The sequence below is a fragment of the Cyclopterus lumpus genome, chromosome 24 (genome assembly GCF_009769545.1).
Source record: "Cyclopterus lumpus isolate fCycLum1 chromosome 24, fCycLum1.pri, whole genome shotgun sequence".
NCBI lineage: Eukaryota > Metazoa > Chordata > Actinopteri > Perciformes > Cyclopteridae > Cyclopterus > Cyclopterus lumpus.
Genome location: NC_046989.1, coordinates 16,436,182 through 16,455,315, shown reverse-complemented (window position 1 = coordinate 16,455,315; position 19,134 = coordinate 16,436,182). Strand labels below are relative to the sequence as shown.

The window sequence follows — 19,134 nt, the reverse complement described above, 5'->3', positions numbered from 1 at the left end:
TGGTGATTGGATGGCGAGCACCTCTGTTCTGAAAACTTCTCAGAAACCCCCTTGAAGGAGAGATTTTCATTCTCAAGGCGAGAGGTCGAGGGTTCCCCTATAAATATGACCATGCCAGTTATGGTCATATTCATGGTCAAAAAGAAATGTTGCTTTTTGGAGCGTTACTCAGCCTCCTTCCTGACAAGCAAGCAACAAGCGTGACACAATGGCTTCATCAGTCCTATAATACCAGTATCTTCACGCTGGCTTTAAAAGCCGAGCCCGCCGCAGCCGCTCAGAGACGGTCATGTCGGACGCGATCGCGCCGGTCTTGCAAGTGTTCCCCGAAGATTGAGGGCCGTTATTTAGTAGAGATGTGGCCCCAAGCGACTGCTGTATTTTGTCCTCTCGAAGAACACATTGAACTTTGCTATTGCAGGGATTGATGTCCTCGTGCCGCTGACACCGCAAGACTCGGGGCGACTCGGAGTCGACTTCCCGTTGACCTGCGGGCCCCCGAACCATATGCCTGGCGTAGTCCCCAGAAAATCTGCCAGGTAAGAGCGTTTTAATCACCTTATGAAATGAGCGATTAGAATAATTATTTCAGGGGAGAGGGATGGCTCCTGCTATTAACAGCCCTCTGTTCAATATCACAACAAATTAGTCCGTGCTCATTAGCATGAGTTGTGCTTGCCTAGTGGTTTGGAAAGCCTCCACCGGGGATGCACTTTATTACTCCCCGCGAGTGGGGCATGTAATTAGCATTCGTCAAGTGCTGTGTTTATATAACGCCCCACCTCATTTTGATGTTACATAAGTGTTACTTGCATGATCAAGGAGGGTCTCGCTTGCGGAGGCCAAATTGTCACATTAAAGGTTGGCAGAACTTCCTCTTGAACTCAAGAGTCCCGGGAGAAGGACCGGCAGAGATGCCGTGAACCGACAGGCGGTGTTCTCAAGTGTCAAGTCAGAAGTCAAGCTTATTGGCTTTCATCACGTATTTTACAGGCCCGCTGAGACATGCAGCAATTGCAGATGAGCCAGTCTGTGAGATCTACAGTACAATGGAAACCGAAAGCACATAAGGAAAAACTAAAATAAGAAAAACTCGGTAGGGGAGAGTCAAAAGGATAGAGGTCCAAAAATGGGCAAGAAGTTGTACCAATCAGGAGAAACACAACTTACAAAATAAATATAATCAAAACAGTGGCTAAGAAGTATTCAGATATTTGAGTAGTGAAAGTATCAATGGTAAAAGTACTCATTAGGGAGCAGAAAGGCCCCTGTCATTACTGTGTAATGCATTATCACATTGGATACGGACACATTAACATGTAAGCAGCATTTTAGAGGACATTATCCTTGTTCTTACATCGCTGATGATATTGTAACTTTATTGTGACAATGCCAATGCAGCTTGACAGTGACAGAGCTTCTCTTTTTGTTTTACCTGAAATGTTCTATTTGTTTGTTAGTTTGCTCTTTGTCTTTCTATTTTAGTTTAGTTTTGTATGTCTATGCCTTATGTAAAGCGTCTTAGTGTGTTTTGAAAAGCGCTATATAAATTCGATGTATTATTATTATTATTATTATTATTCTGCAGGGGGAGCAGAACCGAGCTGACGACCAAAACCCTTTTTTATGATGTAAATAATGTTTGAATAAATATTAAATTAATTGTTTGTTAGGCAACTCTTCTTGTGTCTTTTCTGTTTTTTTTATTAACATTTTTAACTTGGCTGAGACTTTATGCATGTAAAGCCGTAGGGTGGAATAATACACTCGCTCAAATGCTATAACATTGGACTTGCTGGGAGTGAAAGTTAATTGCTTGACTGAGATGTGGTTAAATTATAGAGAAAAAAAGCTTGGAGTGGGACTTTTGAATTGTAGTATAGGATTGCAGTGGTGGAATAGAACTAAATCCATTTACTCAAATACTGAAGGATACTTCACTTCTACTTTACTTGAGTATTTCCATTTTGTGTTACTTAATACTTCAACTCCACTCATGTTACATTTCAGCAGGCAATACTACATTTTACTGTTACAATTACATTTACATTCATACAAAACACAAGATCATCTATAAAAATATTATGCATTTTTAACTTAAACTATCAGGCAGTATATATATATATTTGCTCAAATTTGCTAAATAATTAAAGAGAGCATTTCCTTTTTGATAAATAATAAGGAATGAGGTCTGCTGTTCAGCGTGCAGGGGACACAATTGCAGTGCGCACACACTTCCTGATGGAGCTGCTCCTGCGAAGAATAAAAATACACTCCTAGCAAGCCAAGCTAGACGAGTTGTGAAAAAAAAAAAAAAGTTATGTCTGGCTGTCAAGTGGATAGAGAAAGACTATTTCTAAAAATGGACGATGTCCCTCGGTTTTCTGTCCATTAATAGCAGAAAACGTCCCCCATGTCCAGAGAGCCACCGGCGCTGGCGACAAGACAACTGCGAAAGGGTTGGATTGTTGGAGCTAACTAAGTCCCGGTAGCTAGCTAGCGTTAGCAACCAGGCTAGCCAGCTAACGCAAACTGGCTAGCCAATATACTGTAGGCCTTACGTATTATTATTTTTTTACCCGTGAGCGTTGCGTGGTGCTGTTGAATTATGGCCGGCTCTGGTCTACAATAATGCCACATGTTACGTGTGTCGAAAGCTAACTATGAGCACTCTTGAGATAACAGTGACAGTTTTGCCAGGGCTAGCTGCAGTTAGCTGTGCTAGTTAAGCTACGCGGTTAGCCAGTTGGCTGACTCCATCATAACTAACTTAGCTGACAGGAGGCTCACATTAAGCCGTTGCATCTTTTTTGACAGCATGTGTAACTGGCCATAGCTAGCCAACCTCAACGTTATCTATTATGTCACTCAGCCGGCGATAAGTTAGTTAACGCTAGTCATACAATTGTGCCAGTGTTGATGGCTAGCGTTAGCTAACTTTAAATGCCTTGAAGCAAATCTTTGCACACTTTGTTTTATTTGTTTGTGCCCCAATTGAACCAAATGTGAACAGACGGTAACGCTGGTGTTCCTCTCGTCTGCTGTTTGCTCTCTTTTCAGTAAGCTGCTCGCTGACGTTAGCTAGGAATGTCTCTGACGTTACCGTCCGCCGATATACTTGAAACACCTCCTGGATATCCATTCGAAGAAATCAACTATGAGGATATTGAAGTCGAGGAGGTAGGGGTTTGTGGTGTGACACCGACAAAGACTTGAAGCTGTTAATGCTCTTCACAACAAGGAGACAAGGTGCTGACGTTTCCTGTGGAGCAATGTGAACTTTCTGATGAACTGTCCCCATTGTTTTTTCAGGTGGTGGGGAGAGGAGCTTTTGGAGTTGTTTGCAAAGCCAAATGGAAAGGCAACGATGTGGCAATCAAGACCATTGAGAGTGAATCGGAGAGGAAAGCCTTTATTGTCGAGGTATTGTTGTGATTGTCTCTACATATTTAGTTGACACATACACACAAACACACACACTCACTCACTCACTTAAGTTTCAAGTAGGACAGAGTTTGTGCAATGACAGCCTGGGTGATACATGTTTGCCTACTTCAAGTATTAAATAGCACGCATGCAGATGGGGATTGCATGTGACAGTTCCCTCTTTGTCCCCAGCTCCGGCAGCTCTCCCGCGTGAACCACCCCAACATTGTGAAGTTGTACGGCTCTTGCAATAATCCAGTAAGTTAGGCGACATCGTATCGCATGTCGCGCTCTCTTAACTACGCACCCACGTTGACGGTTTGACCAACCAGTAATGGCGTGTGTCCCCATTGTGATCGTGTATGTTTGTATCCGTCTGCCAGAGTTTCTGACGACTTTCTCTCTTCCCTCCCAGGTCTGCCTTGTGATGGAATATGCCGAGGGCGGGTCACTGTACAATGGTGAGTCCGCGTGCACGCAGCTGAGCGACGCCGCTGTGTTCCAGATGTCCGCACTTGTTTCGCCTCGCTGGTGGTGAAAACGAACACAGCCCTGCACAGACATGAGAAGCAGCCCTGTTCAGTTGACCCCTCCCACTGTTTGCATGTTCAGTCATTTGTCCCAATTCCTCGATAGACTGTCTTTGCACAGTGACATATGTTTGTCCCTGCAGCTTACTATCCGAACGAACCCTGGGAAATAGTGAGATGGAACAAATGGCAATATGCAGCAATGCCATGAATGTCTTATTAAAGATACATATGTCTCTGCAAAAGTTCTGCATCATTGAACCTGTGTGCAGATGACCTTGTCCCTGTTGTGTTATGTTTAGGCACTAAAGCTGACCACTCTTGGTCACAAAATAATCAAATTTATGACTCACATTTCACAGAATTGAGTTAGCGTGTCACTGTTTCCAGTTGGATAATTCTTGTTTTTACAGTTTTGACCATCATTGTTGTTGGTAATAATAAGAGTCAGTCTATTGTTGAGATCTGAGAATGTGGCAACATCTTTAAAAAGACGCAACGTGGGATCAAGAACTATGATATCAGATGTCTGACGGTCGAGAGGTTTTTAAACAAGCCCCCAGGTTAGTTCAACTATTTTCTAAAAAGAAGGACAAAAAGGTCAATGAAAACCCAAACTGTTTGTTGTAAACAACCACCATCGCCAGCAGGCACACTTTCTGCTTTAACTGTGACCTACTGTACATACAGTTCCCGTACAGTGAAGGATTATTATCGGGTCGTTTAGCACCGTAACAATCTGGATACCCTGTTGGTTTGTTTGCAGCCTGTCTGACTGACCATCCGACTTCTCGTGTTTGTTGCCAAACATGGACTTGGATGTAGCTGCTGCCGTGTTCCCAGATCTCAGCAAGTACTTTAGTGATGACAAAGTGATTGAATTGATGGCCATAACCACAAAAAAAACCCTGAATTAAATACATTTGGAGGTTTATATATGATGTTAGAGGCTTCTCAGCTTTAAAAGAATCATTGCAGGTAATCGATGGACACGTGTGTGTTTCATGTGAATATAGGTCTTTTATCGTCTTTCACAAGACATCGGTGTTGGAACAGCTTTTATTCCCAAAAGGTTCCGATTGGAAGGTTTTTGTTTCTCCAGGATATGAATCCCACAGTGTGTGACTCGGTGCTGCGCTTTACTCCTTCACAAGTACCTCTCCTCCCTAGTTACTGAGTCTCCATCAGAGTTAGTCCTGGGAGCTGCGCTATGGCGCCACAGCTTAGATGTCATTAAGTTGAGTTGTGAATACTGATGGAACCTTTTGAGGAACGGATTACGTTTCCATTACGAATTAAGTACTTTGTGAAAGTACAGGAACGTTCGGGGTGGGGTTTGCAGGGATGGCTTTCGCTGATTGGTCATTTAGAAAAAAGAGATTGTGCGAGCGGTAGAGAAGGAGACACCACTGTGAACACATTTTTTTTGGGGGGTGGGGGGGGTAAATGTTTATTTTTATTTTTTAAACACACTTAGCTGCAGAGTGCGTTTACCCCTGTGACCTGCAGCCCTCGTCCCATTTCCATGTTGCTTTTTTATTTTTATATATTTTTTTTTTTCATATGGCAGACGAATTGACCTAATCGCCGCAGGTCTTTACACCGCTACGGAAACGCCGACAGCAAAGGGACCTTTAAGTTCCTTGAAAAAGTAGTCCCTAGACTAAAATAAGCAGGAACGTCTTGGCGGCAACGTGGTTTGTGTGTACGGCGGTGTCGTGAAGCACTACTTCCTGCGTGGTTCCTTTTGTAGGTTTGTTGTCTGTGGTGGCCGTGGTTGTGACTGTGCTCTCTTGTCCACAGTGCTGCATGGTGCTGAACCCCTCCCCTATTACACTGCTTCCCATGCCATGAGCTGGTGTTTTCAGTGTTCCCAGGGCGTGGCCTATCTCCATGGCATGAAACCAAAGGCTCTCATTCACAGGGACCTCAAGCCACCCAAGTATGCTCCTTCCTCACCTCACTCTCTTATCTCCTGTTTCACTGTGCCAGCAAAGTGTCCGGTGGTTTCCCCCTTTTTAAATGTGTTTGATTTAGTTCATGTTGTTCAACAAATATTGCACTTTGAATATGATCTGATACTGTGTGGCAGAAGTATAGATGGTTTTTTTTGTTCACTGTATTGCACGCCATTTGTCTTTACATGCAGGGTTATTGAGTCTTTACAGACGTGGCAGGTGGGCAGAGGTGTCATAGTAGGCAGGGTTTGAACTTCCCTAAAGTTCATCTTAAAAAGAGAGTTTCCGTGTTTATTTTGAACCCTTCGAACCCTATTTTAAGTCCTGCACCTCAGTCTCGTCTTGAAGTAGGGAGACATTTGGGCAGTATAACACAGTTATGATGCCAAAATATAAGAAGGAAAAAAATGTCTGCACTTTGACTGAATGTTTGTCACATGACTGTTGGTTCTCAGGATCTGGTTCGTGCAAATGATTTATTTTTTGCAAAATGTACGGATACATACATATACACACAGAGAGTATTTCAGCTCAGAAAAAGCAGCTTCTAAATGAAACAATCTGGGAAAGAAAGAGGGGGTCAGAAGTCAAAAAGTTTGGAAACCCCTGTGTGTACGCTGGACCTGTAGTTGGTTACAGCACTCCAAAAGTAAACTTAAAAACAAGAAAAGAAATGTATTGATTACTTTAAGTTCAAAGCATTGTCAGCATCTAATAGAGTTCCTGTCTTGCTTTCTTTGTTCCAGTCTTCTTCTCGTGGCAGGCGGCACTGTGCTGAAGATATGTGACTTTGGAACAGCGTGCGACATTCAGACCCACATGACCAACAACAAAGGAAGTGCAGCATGGATGGCCCCAGAGGTATTTGAAGGCAAGTATCCACTATAAATGACAATTACAAAATAAATGGACATTGGGACACTTGAAATATTTTTGGTGAAGGTGGTGAAAAAAAGTTAAGGGCCTTTCCTCTATGTATTATTTCTCCACCCAACGATTGATCCGGAATCCCTAAAGAATCGTATCGACAGGAGCAATCGATACAGATAACGTCTCGTGAATTCCAATCAGCTCACTTATTTGAATGTGCTTCTTCTTGCACCCGCCGGTGTTTGGTCACCTGTCACCTGAATGGCAGCGCCATTTATTCCTTTATTCATCAGCAGCAGCCTGACTCTGCTGCGTTATCGATGGTCGGGCTCCGAGCACAGTGAGAAGATGAATGGAGTGATGTCGGTGGCTTTATTTCCCTCGGGAGACCACAGTGTAAAAATGTGTGTTCTTGTTCAGCCGGGAGCCTAATGTATTTCTACATGATGGGATGTGTTCTTGGCGAGGGGAGGGGGGGGGGAGGGGGAGACTCAGGTGGAAAGATGAATTAAGCTCAAGTCATTATCTTGTTTTTGGAGGCAACTTACAAGACTCGGTGCGATTAAACAACTCACTTCTGCCCTCTCTTTGAACTCTTTACAACTACTTTGCATCTGCTTTAGCCACGCAGCAACTTTAGAATAGGTGTTCGATGTGCACTTCAATTCCGCAATAATAGGCCCAGTAATTAAGCAAACTTGCTCCCTTATTTTCCATCTCCCCCTCCCCGTAAGCCGAGATGAGATAAAAGCTGCTCTGCTTTCTCAGGCGCATCCAGCTCTTATCTCAAACGTGCCACAGAGAATTGCCTTCATCAAGTCAGTCAGCGGTGTCAAACGCAGATTCCTCTCCCCGTTTGTAAAGGACCTAAGTGTTACTGTGCGTTCTTCTGTACTTGCAGGAAGCAATTACAGCGAGAAGTGCGACGTGTTCAGCTGGGGGATCATTCTCTGGGAGGTGATCACTCGAAGGAAGCCCTTTGATGAGATCGGAGGACCAGCCTTTCGCATTATGTGGGCTGTGCACAACGGTGAGTGTGTGTGTGTGTGTGTGTGTGTGTGTGTGTTGGGGGAGCTGCAGGATGCACAGGGCCATGTCCATCTGTCGGCCGCTGTGAGTCTTCAGACGTGGCCTCCCGGCTGAAAGGCATGTTCACCTGCGCTACTGCAGAGATGGTGGGGGGGGGGGGAGAATACTAATGTGACACTAATAACACCTGGACACAAGTTTAATATTTTCCTCGCGGAATCTACCTGCATGAGTCATTATGGTTCGAGCAGCGAGAGACGGGGGATTTAGCATAAATATGTAATATTTATACTTTGCTTGTCTGGTGTGATGCCAAATTTAATTTATTTGTTTGACTGTTGTGTAATTTAGTTTGTTCTTCCACATTCAGGCACAAGACCTCCTTTAATCAAAAACTTGCCCAAGCCCATTGAGAGTCTGATGACTCGCTGCTGGTCTAAAGACCCGTCTCAGCGACCTTCCACAGAGGAGATTGTAAAGATCATGACTCATCTAATGAAGGTAATCTGTTTCCCCTTTCTCACAGGCTTTCATTAGACTAGACTGGACTGGAGTGGAGTGAATCTATAAACCTGACCAAAAATGTTAATGGCAGAGTGTAATATATAAGGAAAAGTGTTAATGCTATATACAGTATACACTGTATGCCTTACATAGAGAGGCGTTTCTGTTATTTGGCCGACACTAATTGATATAAATAGAGTGGACAAAGTAATAATTTCATCTCTAGGTTCTATGACCCCTGCAGCACTACGGGGTGACTGTGGCTCAGTGGTGAGCAGCGTGGTCCTTCAATCAGAGGATCAGCGGTTCGATCCCAGGCTCCATGTCGATGTGTCCTGAGACACTTAACCCCAAAATTGCTCCCATCGCTCTTCCAACGATGTGTGAATGTTAGTCACTGATGGTCAGGTGGAACCGCCTATCAGTGTGTGAATGATGACAAGTAGTGTGAAAGCGCTTTGAGTGGAAGACTAGAAAAGCATCCTACAAGTACAGGTCCATTTACTCCATAGACTTTAACAGCACCACAAACTACATCCTACAAAAGTTCAGGCATTTCGCCATGTATTCATTAATGACTTAGTTTTATGTCTGTGTCCTTTTGTAATATGTGAAGTTCTCAATAAAGGTCTTTCTACATTTCCCCCTGCGTCCCACCTGTAGTACCACTTAGCCCCACTAGAGGCCCCCCCCCACAGTTTGAGAACCACAGAGTTATATCAACACTCTTAGTTTAAGCCAACTAGAACCTTCATGAACGGAGGATTTATTTCAGGACCGTTTCATTAGATCGCAGTAGTTTTTGCTCGGTGTACCTAATAAACTGTCAAATTAGTGTCCTTTAACAAATTGAAAAGTGGAATTGCTAAATATTTGAATTATTTACTTTGATTAGCTTCATGTATAACTCATGATAGAAAGCAGCTCGGCAGGAATATTTACTTTGAAACCAGCGTAAACCAACATTGTGCGTTGCTCATTTGTAGTCTTCCTGAATATATATATTTTTAATATTGGAATCAACCTCACCTTTTCATACACAATGAGTCTGAGTAGAAAGGTGTGGTTTTGGTCACTTTCTTTAATGCAGTCAAGAAGCAAATATTTAAGAAATGAAGTCTTGATTGCTCTTCTTTTCTTCTTTTGGCAGTACTTCCCAGGATATGATGAACCCCTGCAATATCCATACCAGTATTCAGATGATGGACAGAGCAACTCTGCAACTAGCACAGGTACAGGAGTCCCACCAGTACAGGAAGTTGACGTTAAAGCAGTACCTAGCATTTAATGTGTGGGTTTCCATGATCCAATTTCAAAGTGTAATTAATGATCATCAACACAGAAGAATGTAGGATGTTTCACTTATTTGTGTTTGTGTGCTCATCCTCTGTTTGGATAGCATTATTATTACTTGGAAAAATCTCTCTATATTTATTTCTTTGCACTCGAGAATTTGATCATTTATGTGGTTTACATTTGTGTGCACACACTCAGTTGAAGGAGTTCAAAATGAGATGGGACCGCTTATAGGCAGTGTGGCCTTTTTTGCTGTATTGTGAGTGACGTGTTTACATCCGATGTGTCCTGAATTACAAACCATTAACTTAGTTTACTGCCACCGCCTACCGCTAACAAAGGTCTGTTCAGTAAACACAGGACTGGCACCTTCCTGGACCTAGTGTCGCAAGTCAGTCTCTAAACACTGAACTGGAGACTAAGATCAATCTCCCTGGTTTCCTTTGTTTAAAACTTGGTGGTAACAAATCCAGAGTTAAATAAATCGGCATAACAGCATCCCTTCATATTGGGGGCGGGGGTGTGCCGCAGTTGTGTGCTTGTAAACACTGACGTAGCAGAGACGCATGCACAGAACTGCTGTGTCTACAGCGGCTCTGCTAACATGCAAATAGACACTTGCACTCACTGTCCTCTGCAGCTGTGTGAACTCTTTTATCCATTGCGGATTTCTCCATTTGACTCGTCTTTTTGTGTTTTTGAATCATTTTGCGTATTTGCACGTTTTTGTCACCACGGTTGAGATATTAAGAAACCTCTAAAAAGCTCTCTCCCGTCCTGTGTCTTGGGGGGAACATCAGGTTCGTATGTGGACTACACGAGCACAAGCAGCAAAAGTGACGCAAACATGGAGCACAGTGACTCTCAAGGGAGCAACGACACAATCAAGATCCCGCCTCAGTTCGCTCCCTACTTCAAGCCCAAGGTAAAACCAACTCTTTGTTAATGTTAGTCGTAGATTATATATATATATATATTATAATATATAGATATTGTCAAAGCTGGCGTTTGGAGTGAAAGCGTGTCTTTTCCGTTCTCTCAGGCAGACCCATTGAGGACTCTGACTCTGTCCAGGGGGGGTAGCGTCGAGAGTCTGCCCGCACGATCGCAGTGCCTGGCGTCGTCGGAGAGCAAAAGAATGAGTGCCGACTTGTCGGAGCTGGAGCCCAAGATGCCATTCACGCCCGCAGGTAACGCCAGATATTACACATGGCACATGAGAGCAGGAAGAGGAGCTCATCCAGGCAAATGTGGCATGTTGTTATGAGATCCAGAATGTTCTATTAAACAGTTGTTGGAAATGAGGCCTCTCCAAGTCCACAGGAAACTCCTCCCGTGACACTCGTGTCAGTTTATTTTTCATGTCCTTTCATCACATTAGAGGGGAAGATTGATTTCTCATACAAACACGCCCACATCCCCCCTGAACGCTAAGACCCTCCTGTAAAGACAACAGATTTGATTTGAGTATGTCGGGGCTTCTGTCGTTGCTCTTTTTGTTTTCACTCTTTGACGCAACATTAAGGAATGGAGTTGAACTTCTAATCCAAACAGCGATAGAGCCGAATGCCCGCTGATGAGAGAAGCAGCGTCTGCATCGTACGTGCATGCTGCCCTTGCACGTACACCGTATGCTCTGCATGTGCGCGGCCCACAATTCCACACAGTCCTGCTGTGGGCCCCACCCCCAGTCTGTCTTAGTCTGCATGCTTGTCGTGTTCGCAGCTGTATGTGTGTATGTGTGTGTTTTCGCAGCACGTCCCCAGTTTAAACGAGGCCACCGTAAAACAGCGTCGTACGGCACCATTCTGGATGTCCCCAAGATCGTCGTCACAGGTATCTCTGGGACCACTAGGCCTTCCTGGTGACCGGGTGGAGTTGGCTTGGCTTGGCTGGTGTGGGTTGCTGTGCTCTGACGTGGCTCTCTCCTGTGTGTCACTCCATGTGATACCATGTTCATTCATATTAAATCGGTTGCATGTCTTAAGGCGGTCTCTATTTTCAAGAAAACGATGTTATTGACCCTTCGCTGAGGACATTTGAAGGATCAGGATGTCAAACTGATCCAGCAGAGAAAACCGGGAAAAAAGATAAAGACTACAGATCACGGTATGAAAGTGACCTACCACATCGCTCTGTGGTGGATGCTACACTTTGATTGGCCGGTCTGCTCTCGAGCGGGAAGGGTCAGTCGAGCCGGTCCTGGAGTAACACACATCGGAGTTGCCTTTTGTCTCTATGTCTTCTTTGATTTTTAGTTGGCGGAAGCGGGACATGAGTTAATATTCTCATCTGGTGTTGCTTATATTTTGTTATTTTTAACGCACCAAAATTGAGTTCTAACTAATTTAGTGTCTTTCACAACTGTGTCAAAAACAACTCATTTTGGGCTGACTTTGGGAATCCAATCAGTACGAGGCATCCGTTCCACTGACGCAGATGAGACTAGCCGTCTGACTCATGTCCCCGTGCTCTCCGTCGCCTCGCTGGCTTCGGAAGAAATCGGTGCACCGGTTCACCGGTTCTCTGCATTTGAGCTTGTTCTTGCCTTTCATGCATTGAGGACTTGGCTGTTTCTTTTTTTTGGGGTGGGGGGGGTGGGGGTGTTCCTCCCCCACCGTGCTCTCTTTAACATCAATTAACTTTAGGGGGAAAAAAAGTATTTTTGATTAATTTCTTTCACATTGAGGATCAGAGCTATTATTACAAGAATGGGGACAGCTCTGGGTTTCAGAAAAGGCTTCTGTACACAATGGAGGTGGCTCATTTAATCCGGTAACTGGGGGAGTCAGCTGATGCACGTCATTGCGTATTGCCCGTGGACGCCTGGACATCAGGTCATAAGTGCTCGGTAGCCATTGAGTAGGAATGTAGCGGTATACAAAATGCACCATTCGGTAGCAGGGAAAACAATAGAAACCCAGAAAATAGCATTTTGTTGTTCTTTAATTTGAAAGATATAAACATTTAGCGGTGGCTCATCTGCTAAATCACAGCGCTCAAACATTGGTATATTGACCATAAGAAAAAAACTAAACGGACATCAATATGTCAATAATGCACCATCGTTATTACGAAAGAATCCGATATATGGTGTTTCTTTTTGAATTAGTTTTAGCTATATTTGCATTTCCTCAAATATACAATCAAATAAAAGTTCTCCCCTTTCAAAAACTGTAACACGTGTGTAATTAACTGGAATGGCTGTAAAGCTACAAAGAAATGACTCAGTTTTGTGGCGTATTTCCAAATGAAACGCAACATGTGGACCAGGTTGAGTTTTCCAGACGCGGGTGACTGAACTCGCAGAATTGGGCCAAATTCCTTGTGTTTTTACAGCAGGACAACTTCATTAACACTTCACAAAATGTTCCAATTCGGTTCAGTTTCATGAGAACAAATTAAATAAATGGAAAGAGTTCCACAGTTTGTGTCCTCCAAGTTCTTTATGTTAATGTGTGTGTGTCCTTTAGTGTTGAGCAGATGAACCCAGTCCCGTGTGAGCTTAGAGGAATCAACTAGACGTGTAAAGTTTGAACAACAACGTGCAAACCCAATACACCGATGAACACGGTGAATGCCATATCATATGTGCTGTAGACTGTGGTTGTGGTTAGCTCTGGTCCACGGTGATGTGTGTCTGCTTTTCCGTCCCGTCCTGGCCATGCCACAGTGCATGCAGACAGGCCGGGACACAGAGGGGTTAAACCGGTGCAGCTGTCCCCTGGGTCACCCTCAAGCCAACACGGCCTCGCTGTCTGTACCAGGTCTCACTCCGTCTCCTCTGTCCACAGCCACATGCGACCCTCAGAGACGTCGGTCCGTGCAGGACCTGCCTGGCATCTGCACAGAGTCCAGCCAGGTAAGACACGGGGGGGGGGGGGGGCTTGGGGGGGAGGAGGGATGGCCGAGGGATACAGTTGGGCTAGGGGGTGGAAATTGGTCTGTGTAGCTGGTGTCATGTTACAAATTCAAATCTAATTTAAATTGCTCTCTGAAATGAAGTAGGCGCGGTGGCCCTCTGTCGCTCGTTTCATAGTACATGGAAACAGTTACTGTGGGAAATACAGTTGAGTATAGCCTTATTATACAAACGGTACATCTGTCCAGTGTTAATAATAATGTGCGCTGACACACGCACACACACACACACACACGCACACACACAGAGGAAAAGAGAGGGAGAATGTCAGAGGAGAAGCTCCTTCTCTTTACGAGCGTCTGTCACATGTCATTCTCCACTCCAAGAGAAACCACGAGGGGGGGGGGGGGGGGGTCTCCCGTGGCAGGTTGTGTAAGAGTCAAACAAAAGCACACAAAGTCGAGCAGGATTTCTTTCCTGCCTGTGTATTATAGGGTAGCCTCCTGGGCCCTCTTACTGTATGTCGTCGTGCCAACGGGCTTGAGCCCCAGTAAGTCTGTGAATTAAAACAGATTTAGGGGGGGGGGCAGCACAAGCTGTCATACTTTCCTCAAACTGGCGGTCATTATTAACTTCTATTGTGCTTTACTTTGCTGTCATTGTCTCTTCACTTCACGGGTTTTCCTTTTCATTGAAACGAGAACTGCCACAAAACGGGCATTTGATTGTGATTATTAACACAACACATAAAAGCAGATTCAGTCATATGCATAGGCCTATAAACAATGAATGCACCAAATGAATACGCAAACTGGAGCTGATGCCAACGTGACAAACTTTATTGATACTGCGTTTCAGCACCCGGGACAGCGCCGCTGCTACACACCGAGCTATCCCAGATGAACTCATGCTATTTCAAGATGATGCAGCATGAATAATGTAAAATTATTATCCCTTATTTCACAGGATAATGCATAGTCTATATTTAAAAAAAAAAATAATAATAAAATAGCCTGACAAATTCAAATATTTATTTTGGACTTTGAATACCATGGCAATGGTCGAAGCATGGAAGCATTTGGGTCAGCCTCACCAAAGAGCTTATTTCCTTTTAATAAAAGAACAAATCGGTTTAAAAAAGCACTTACATTATTGTTAAATATTATTTAACACGGAAGCTAATAAACACCTTTGTCTTTTAAATGTAAGACCGATGATGCACAGATGAAAAGCGTATCCCGACGATATGCAAAATGAAAAGTTGAACTCCACCACAACCCGACCAAAGGTTGTTGTTTTTCATTTGTTTGCCACTCTCTCGTCATTCCTCTCGAGAAGCCGTGTGGAAATGTGACTGAAGCCGTCTTTCCGGAGCATTTGATGCATTCTTTGTCAAGAGAGGGAACAAAGGTCATCGAACGCGTCTCGATACGTCACTACAGCGGCTGCGTGCTCCTCTCCTCAGACACGCTCCCGTGCTTTGAGTAATCCTCTCTTCCCCCAAACCTTTGTTTCTATTTGTAACGCTCCGTGCAGTCAAAGGTTCATTTGGAGTTCACCGGGAAGACTGTGAACGCCAATACTGTCGCTAAAGGAGATCAATCGCTCCGTGATGGAGTCTCAGCGCTGTGACGAGGCCATTGATCGGGAATTGGCTTTGTTGCCATTTTGATTTAATTCAAACATTTGGATCCAGAGAGACGCCGAGTCATAATTCACAAATGTTTTCGCTGCCATTGAATTCGGCATATGTGTCTGTCAGTCTCCAACGACCAACTAATTGCATGTAGACGGAATAAAGAAATCTCACTGGCATAAATAGAGGTTTATTCAGTAAGCTATATTTGGCCAGTGCCTCCAACTGTGCGTTATTATTATTATTTTATTATAATTTTTGGGGTGGACCAGATGCCATTTTTGCCACTCCGGAGCTGCGAGTGACCAGGTGAGAAGACGGTGTCTTGTTTACTCCACTGTCACATGACTCCAGTCCTGGCCTCTCTCCACTGGCTCCCTGTTAGTTTTAGAATTGATTTTAAGATTTTGCTGATCACATTTAAAGCACGCCTGGGTCTGGCTCCAAGCTACATCATTGAAATGTTAGCCCCATATGAGCCACGGTGGGGCCCTTCAAGGCCCTTCTGGCCGTTCCAAAGTCAAGGCTTAAATCAAAGGCCATTAGAGCCCCTCGACTTTGGAACGACCTACCTGAGGGGATAAGACTCGCAGAATCAGTAACTTCTTTTAAATCACTTCTTAAAACCCATTTTTATAGAACTGCTTTTAAGTGATGTCGTCCTTTTATGCAGTTCTTTGTTTCCCCTATTTTAGTTTGTCTGTTCTGCTTTGTTTTGTATTTTTCTATTCCTCTATTGTGTTCATTGCCTTTATGGCATCATGGTCTCCTTTGCCTCCTGTATTTCTGAAATGTTTACTTGTATTGACGTTATGTTTTGCCTTGCTTCTTCTACAGTATGTAGAGCACTTTGTAAACCCTGTTTTTAAAGGTGCTATAAAAGACTATGAAAGTTATTATTATTATTAATATTATTGTGTCCTCTTGCAGGGGAGCAGGAGCAGCAGCCGGTCCTCCAGTCCGAGCCTGAGGATGATGCCCGATAAGACGAGCAGCAGAGGTTACTTCTCCCCCGACGACCCCACAGGTACCGCAAAACACAATCGCAGAGGGAATTGTGGAACGTCACCATTGCAAAAGAAATAACTGTCACTCCCCCTAACTAGCATGCGTTTGTCGAATTTCCTTGACGTGTTGGCTGTAACGGCATCGGTGTCATTGTGGCCACACGTGTCGGGCTTCACTGGAGACACTGTGGTGTTGGATCACTGCGTGAAGGCCATCAGGAGGTTATTTCTAAGGATGGTGGACAGCCAACACAATCCCAGAGAAAACCAACGTTCTCTTTCCTCTCCTTCCTCAGACACTAACGGCTCGGACAACTCCATTCCCATGGCTTATCTCACCCTGGATCACCAGCTGCAGGTACGCCGACGCTCGTTTCCTTTAAATGTTGTCAGGCAGCGGATGGGATTCCAGCTGTCGCAGCGCCGCTCGTTCCTCCCAGAGATGAATTGAAGGGCATTGTAAATTACTTCATTATGAAGGGATTAGCCCTGAAAACATGATGCTATCTAAAAAGCGGAATGTGCACATGAATACACGTTGGCAGCACCAGTGAGATGTTTGGCGTATTATTAACTGCTCCGACGCGACGTGCAGCCGGTATAAATACATTCTGCCGTCACGGGGGCCGACGTCGATTAACAGCAACACGTGTGCGTCTGTTTCCAGCCTCTCGCTCCCTGTCCCAACTCCAAAGAGTCCATGGCCGTGTTTGAGCAGCACTGCAAGATGGCCCAAGAATACCTGAAGGTGCAGACGGAGATCGCCCTGCTGATCCAGAGAAAGTACGTGTACTCGGCCCCGAGCGCCCAATTTACACTCCGCTCAGAGTGCTTTGGTCGGCGTTGAGGTGTACTTTCTTTCTATGCATGTGTTGTTGCCACGAGGCCATTGGAATAAACAAGGCCATACCAAGGTCACTTCACAGGATGAAGACTTTTAATGTGAAGCGACATCTTCTTTAAATGTTCTCCCTTATCTTCCACTGCATTTTTTTTTTTTAAAGTCATATCATCCCTCTGAGAATGGAGTTGTTGTACCTGTTTTTAGCCTTTTTAACTTTCCTAATAATCATGTTGCCAATATGTAATTTCTATATAATCCTATTTTAACTTAATGGTTGAATACAGGGCTCAGCTGTAGCTAACTTTTAATTCTGAAAATGGAGCAACGCCGTGCAAATCGGGAAATCACGACATCGACAAGTCTAAGAATCAGTGTGTGGAATTTAATGTTGGGCTCTACACTGCAGATGGCAAAGTTCCCGTTAAAGATAGAGACTTGTGTGGCAGCGGAGTGGAGCCGTAATTAAATTAATTAACTCGGTGCATTAAATAAATTCAACATGTTAGTTTAAATTGATCCGAACGTCTGTCATTCAAGCTTTGCAAAAGCCAGAAATAGCCGTTGCTCAAAAGATAAAACCGCTTCACGTCCCCGTCTGTGCAGGAAGGAGCTCATCGCCGAACTGGACCAAGACGAGAAGGACCAGCAGAACACGTCCCGTCTGGTGCAGGAGCACAAAAAGCTGCTGGAGGAGAACAAGAGTCTGTCCACGTACTACCAGAAGTGCAAAAAGCAGTTAGACCTGATCCGGGTCCAGCAACAGAAGAGACAGGGCACGTCGTGATGAGACGGAGACATCTGCTGAACTGCTACCAATCCGCCCCCACCCCCCCTCCCCCTTTAGTTCTTTACGGCGGGCCGACGAGTGCGGGGTCGTGTGTTTCTACATGCTTGCTCTCAGGGCCCTCTAGGCTGCCGGGCCACACCCTCCTTTCAGAATGTGAAAAGGTTTTCTTTTTCTTTTTCTGAAAAAAAACAAGCAAACAAAGTCAATCATATGCAAGAATCTTTCGAGATCGATGAGGACGTTCAGAACCTGCTCTACAGCGCGTGTGCGTGGAATCCCTGTTATGCAAACACACACACACACACACGCCCTTAAATCAACGTATTGATTTACGTCTCCCCTTTTCTATAATTGTGAGCATGAGCCCGTGTCGGACGCTGCAGACAAGGGAATAGCTTGAGGGAAGGGGATTTGGGGGGGGGGGGGGTTTGAAACCTGGATGCAGCGTTAATCTGCTCCTCATGCTCTTCAAACTAAACACACACCAAGCTTCCCGACACACACGGGGAGCTGCGGACTCCTTCCCCTTTTTATTTGGACTTCCGTATTGTTTTTTTTTGCGTGTCGATGTTTCTTTTCTTTTTCTTTTGTCTTTTCTATTCGGTAGTTCACTTTGTACGATAGCTCTTGTGTCATTTCTGTTTTATCTGGTCTGGGAATGCCCTTGCGGACAAAAATAGAGGGGCCTATACCTCCCTATACAGTATCGAGTTTGTTTTTAGTTCACATGTTGCCTTAGAAGTTGCCTGCATTTTAAGTGCTTGTTTTATGTGACATTTATTGGGGATGAAACAAAAAATCTATTTTTAATGTAATGATAAGTGAATGGAATTCTCCCCGGAGGTGAGCGAGAAGGATCTCAATACGCTGATCATGTAAATGTCTCCCAGCAGCTTTACATCCAAAATGTACTCTAAAAGAAAAAAAAGGAATGTGATTTAGTTTTGTTTCATAACCCTCAAGTACTTTTGCACAATCACTTTTGTTTTGTCTGGTCATGTACAAATGTTATCTCTCATTTAAGCAATTCTGATTTTAAAAGGGCAAGACTTGACGAGTCTTACTTTTTAAAGTTCCTGTACAGGAGTGACTTCACCGGATCTCCCTCGTGAGGTTTAATTTACCACGCGCACAGCACACTGGTCACGGAGTCAGTGGGAGCCGAGCTACAGTATACGACAGTGAGCAAGGCATTATGAAATAAACTGAATGCACCGTTTCTGTTTGTGTGGCGGATGAATTGACAGTATTCTTGTGTCTCGTTTCCTTTTTTCTGCTTCATCCAACAGATTTTCTGTCTCGCCTTCGTGATTTATTGAAGTCGTTCTTACGTGTGATGGTTTGATTGTTTCAGCTGCTCGAAGGTGCAATGTGAAAGATGTCCG

The 19,134-nt window shown here is 44.3% G+C and overlaps 1 protein-coding gene across 4 annotated transcripts; it reads left to right on the top strand.

Annotated features, from left to right (window-relative positions):
- The first annotated feature begins 2,203 nt into the window (after nt 1–2,203).
- On the top strand, nt 2,204–18,998 carry map3k7 (mitogen-activated protein kinase kinase kinase 7). 4 transcript variants are annotated; one of them, XM_034527283.1, is made up of 18 exons: nt 2,216–2,459; nt 3,061–3,180; nt 3,313–3,423; nt 3,619–3,684; nt 3,842–3,887; nt 5,760–5,898; nt 6,661–6,785; nt 7,686–7,814; nt 8,184–8,314; nt 9,468–9,549; nt 10,414–10,538; nt 10,656–10,803; nt 11,369–11,449; nt 13,408–13,475; nt 16,042–16,138; nt 16,415–16,476; nt 16,786–16,901; nt 17,566–18,998. In XM_034527283.1, the coding sequence occupies exons 2-18, from the start codon at nt 3,088–3,090 to the stop codon at nt 17,744–17,746; spliced, it is 1,800 nt and encodes a 599-aa protein (XP_034383174.1). In that variant the 5' UTR covers nt 2,216–2,459; nt 3,061–3,087; the 3' UTR covers nt 17,747–18,998. The 4 variants fall into 4 exon arrangements, with proteins under 4 accessions (XP_034383177.1, XP_034383174.1, XP_034383176.1 ...); XM_034527285.1 differs by having other exon boundaries at nt 2,216–2,488; nt 17,566–18,968; XM_034527284.1 differs by having other exon boundaries at nt 2,216–2,550; nt 17,566–18,968.
- Nucleotides 18,999–19,134: the final 136 nt, after the last annotated feature.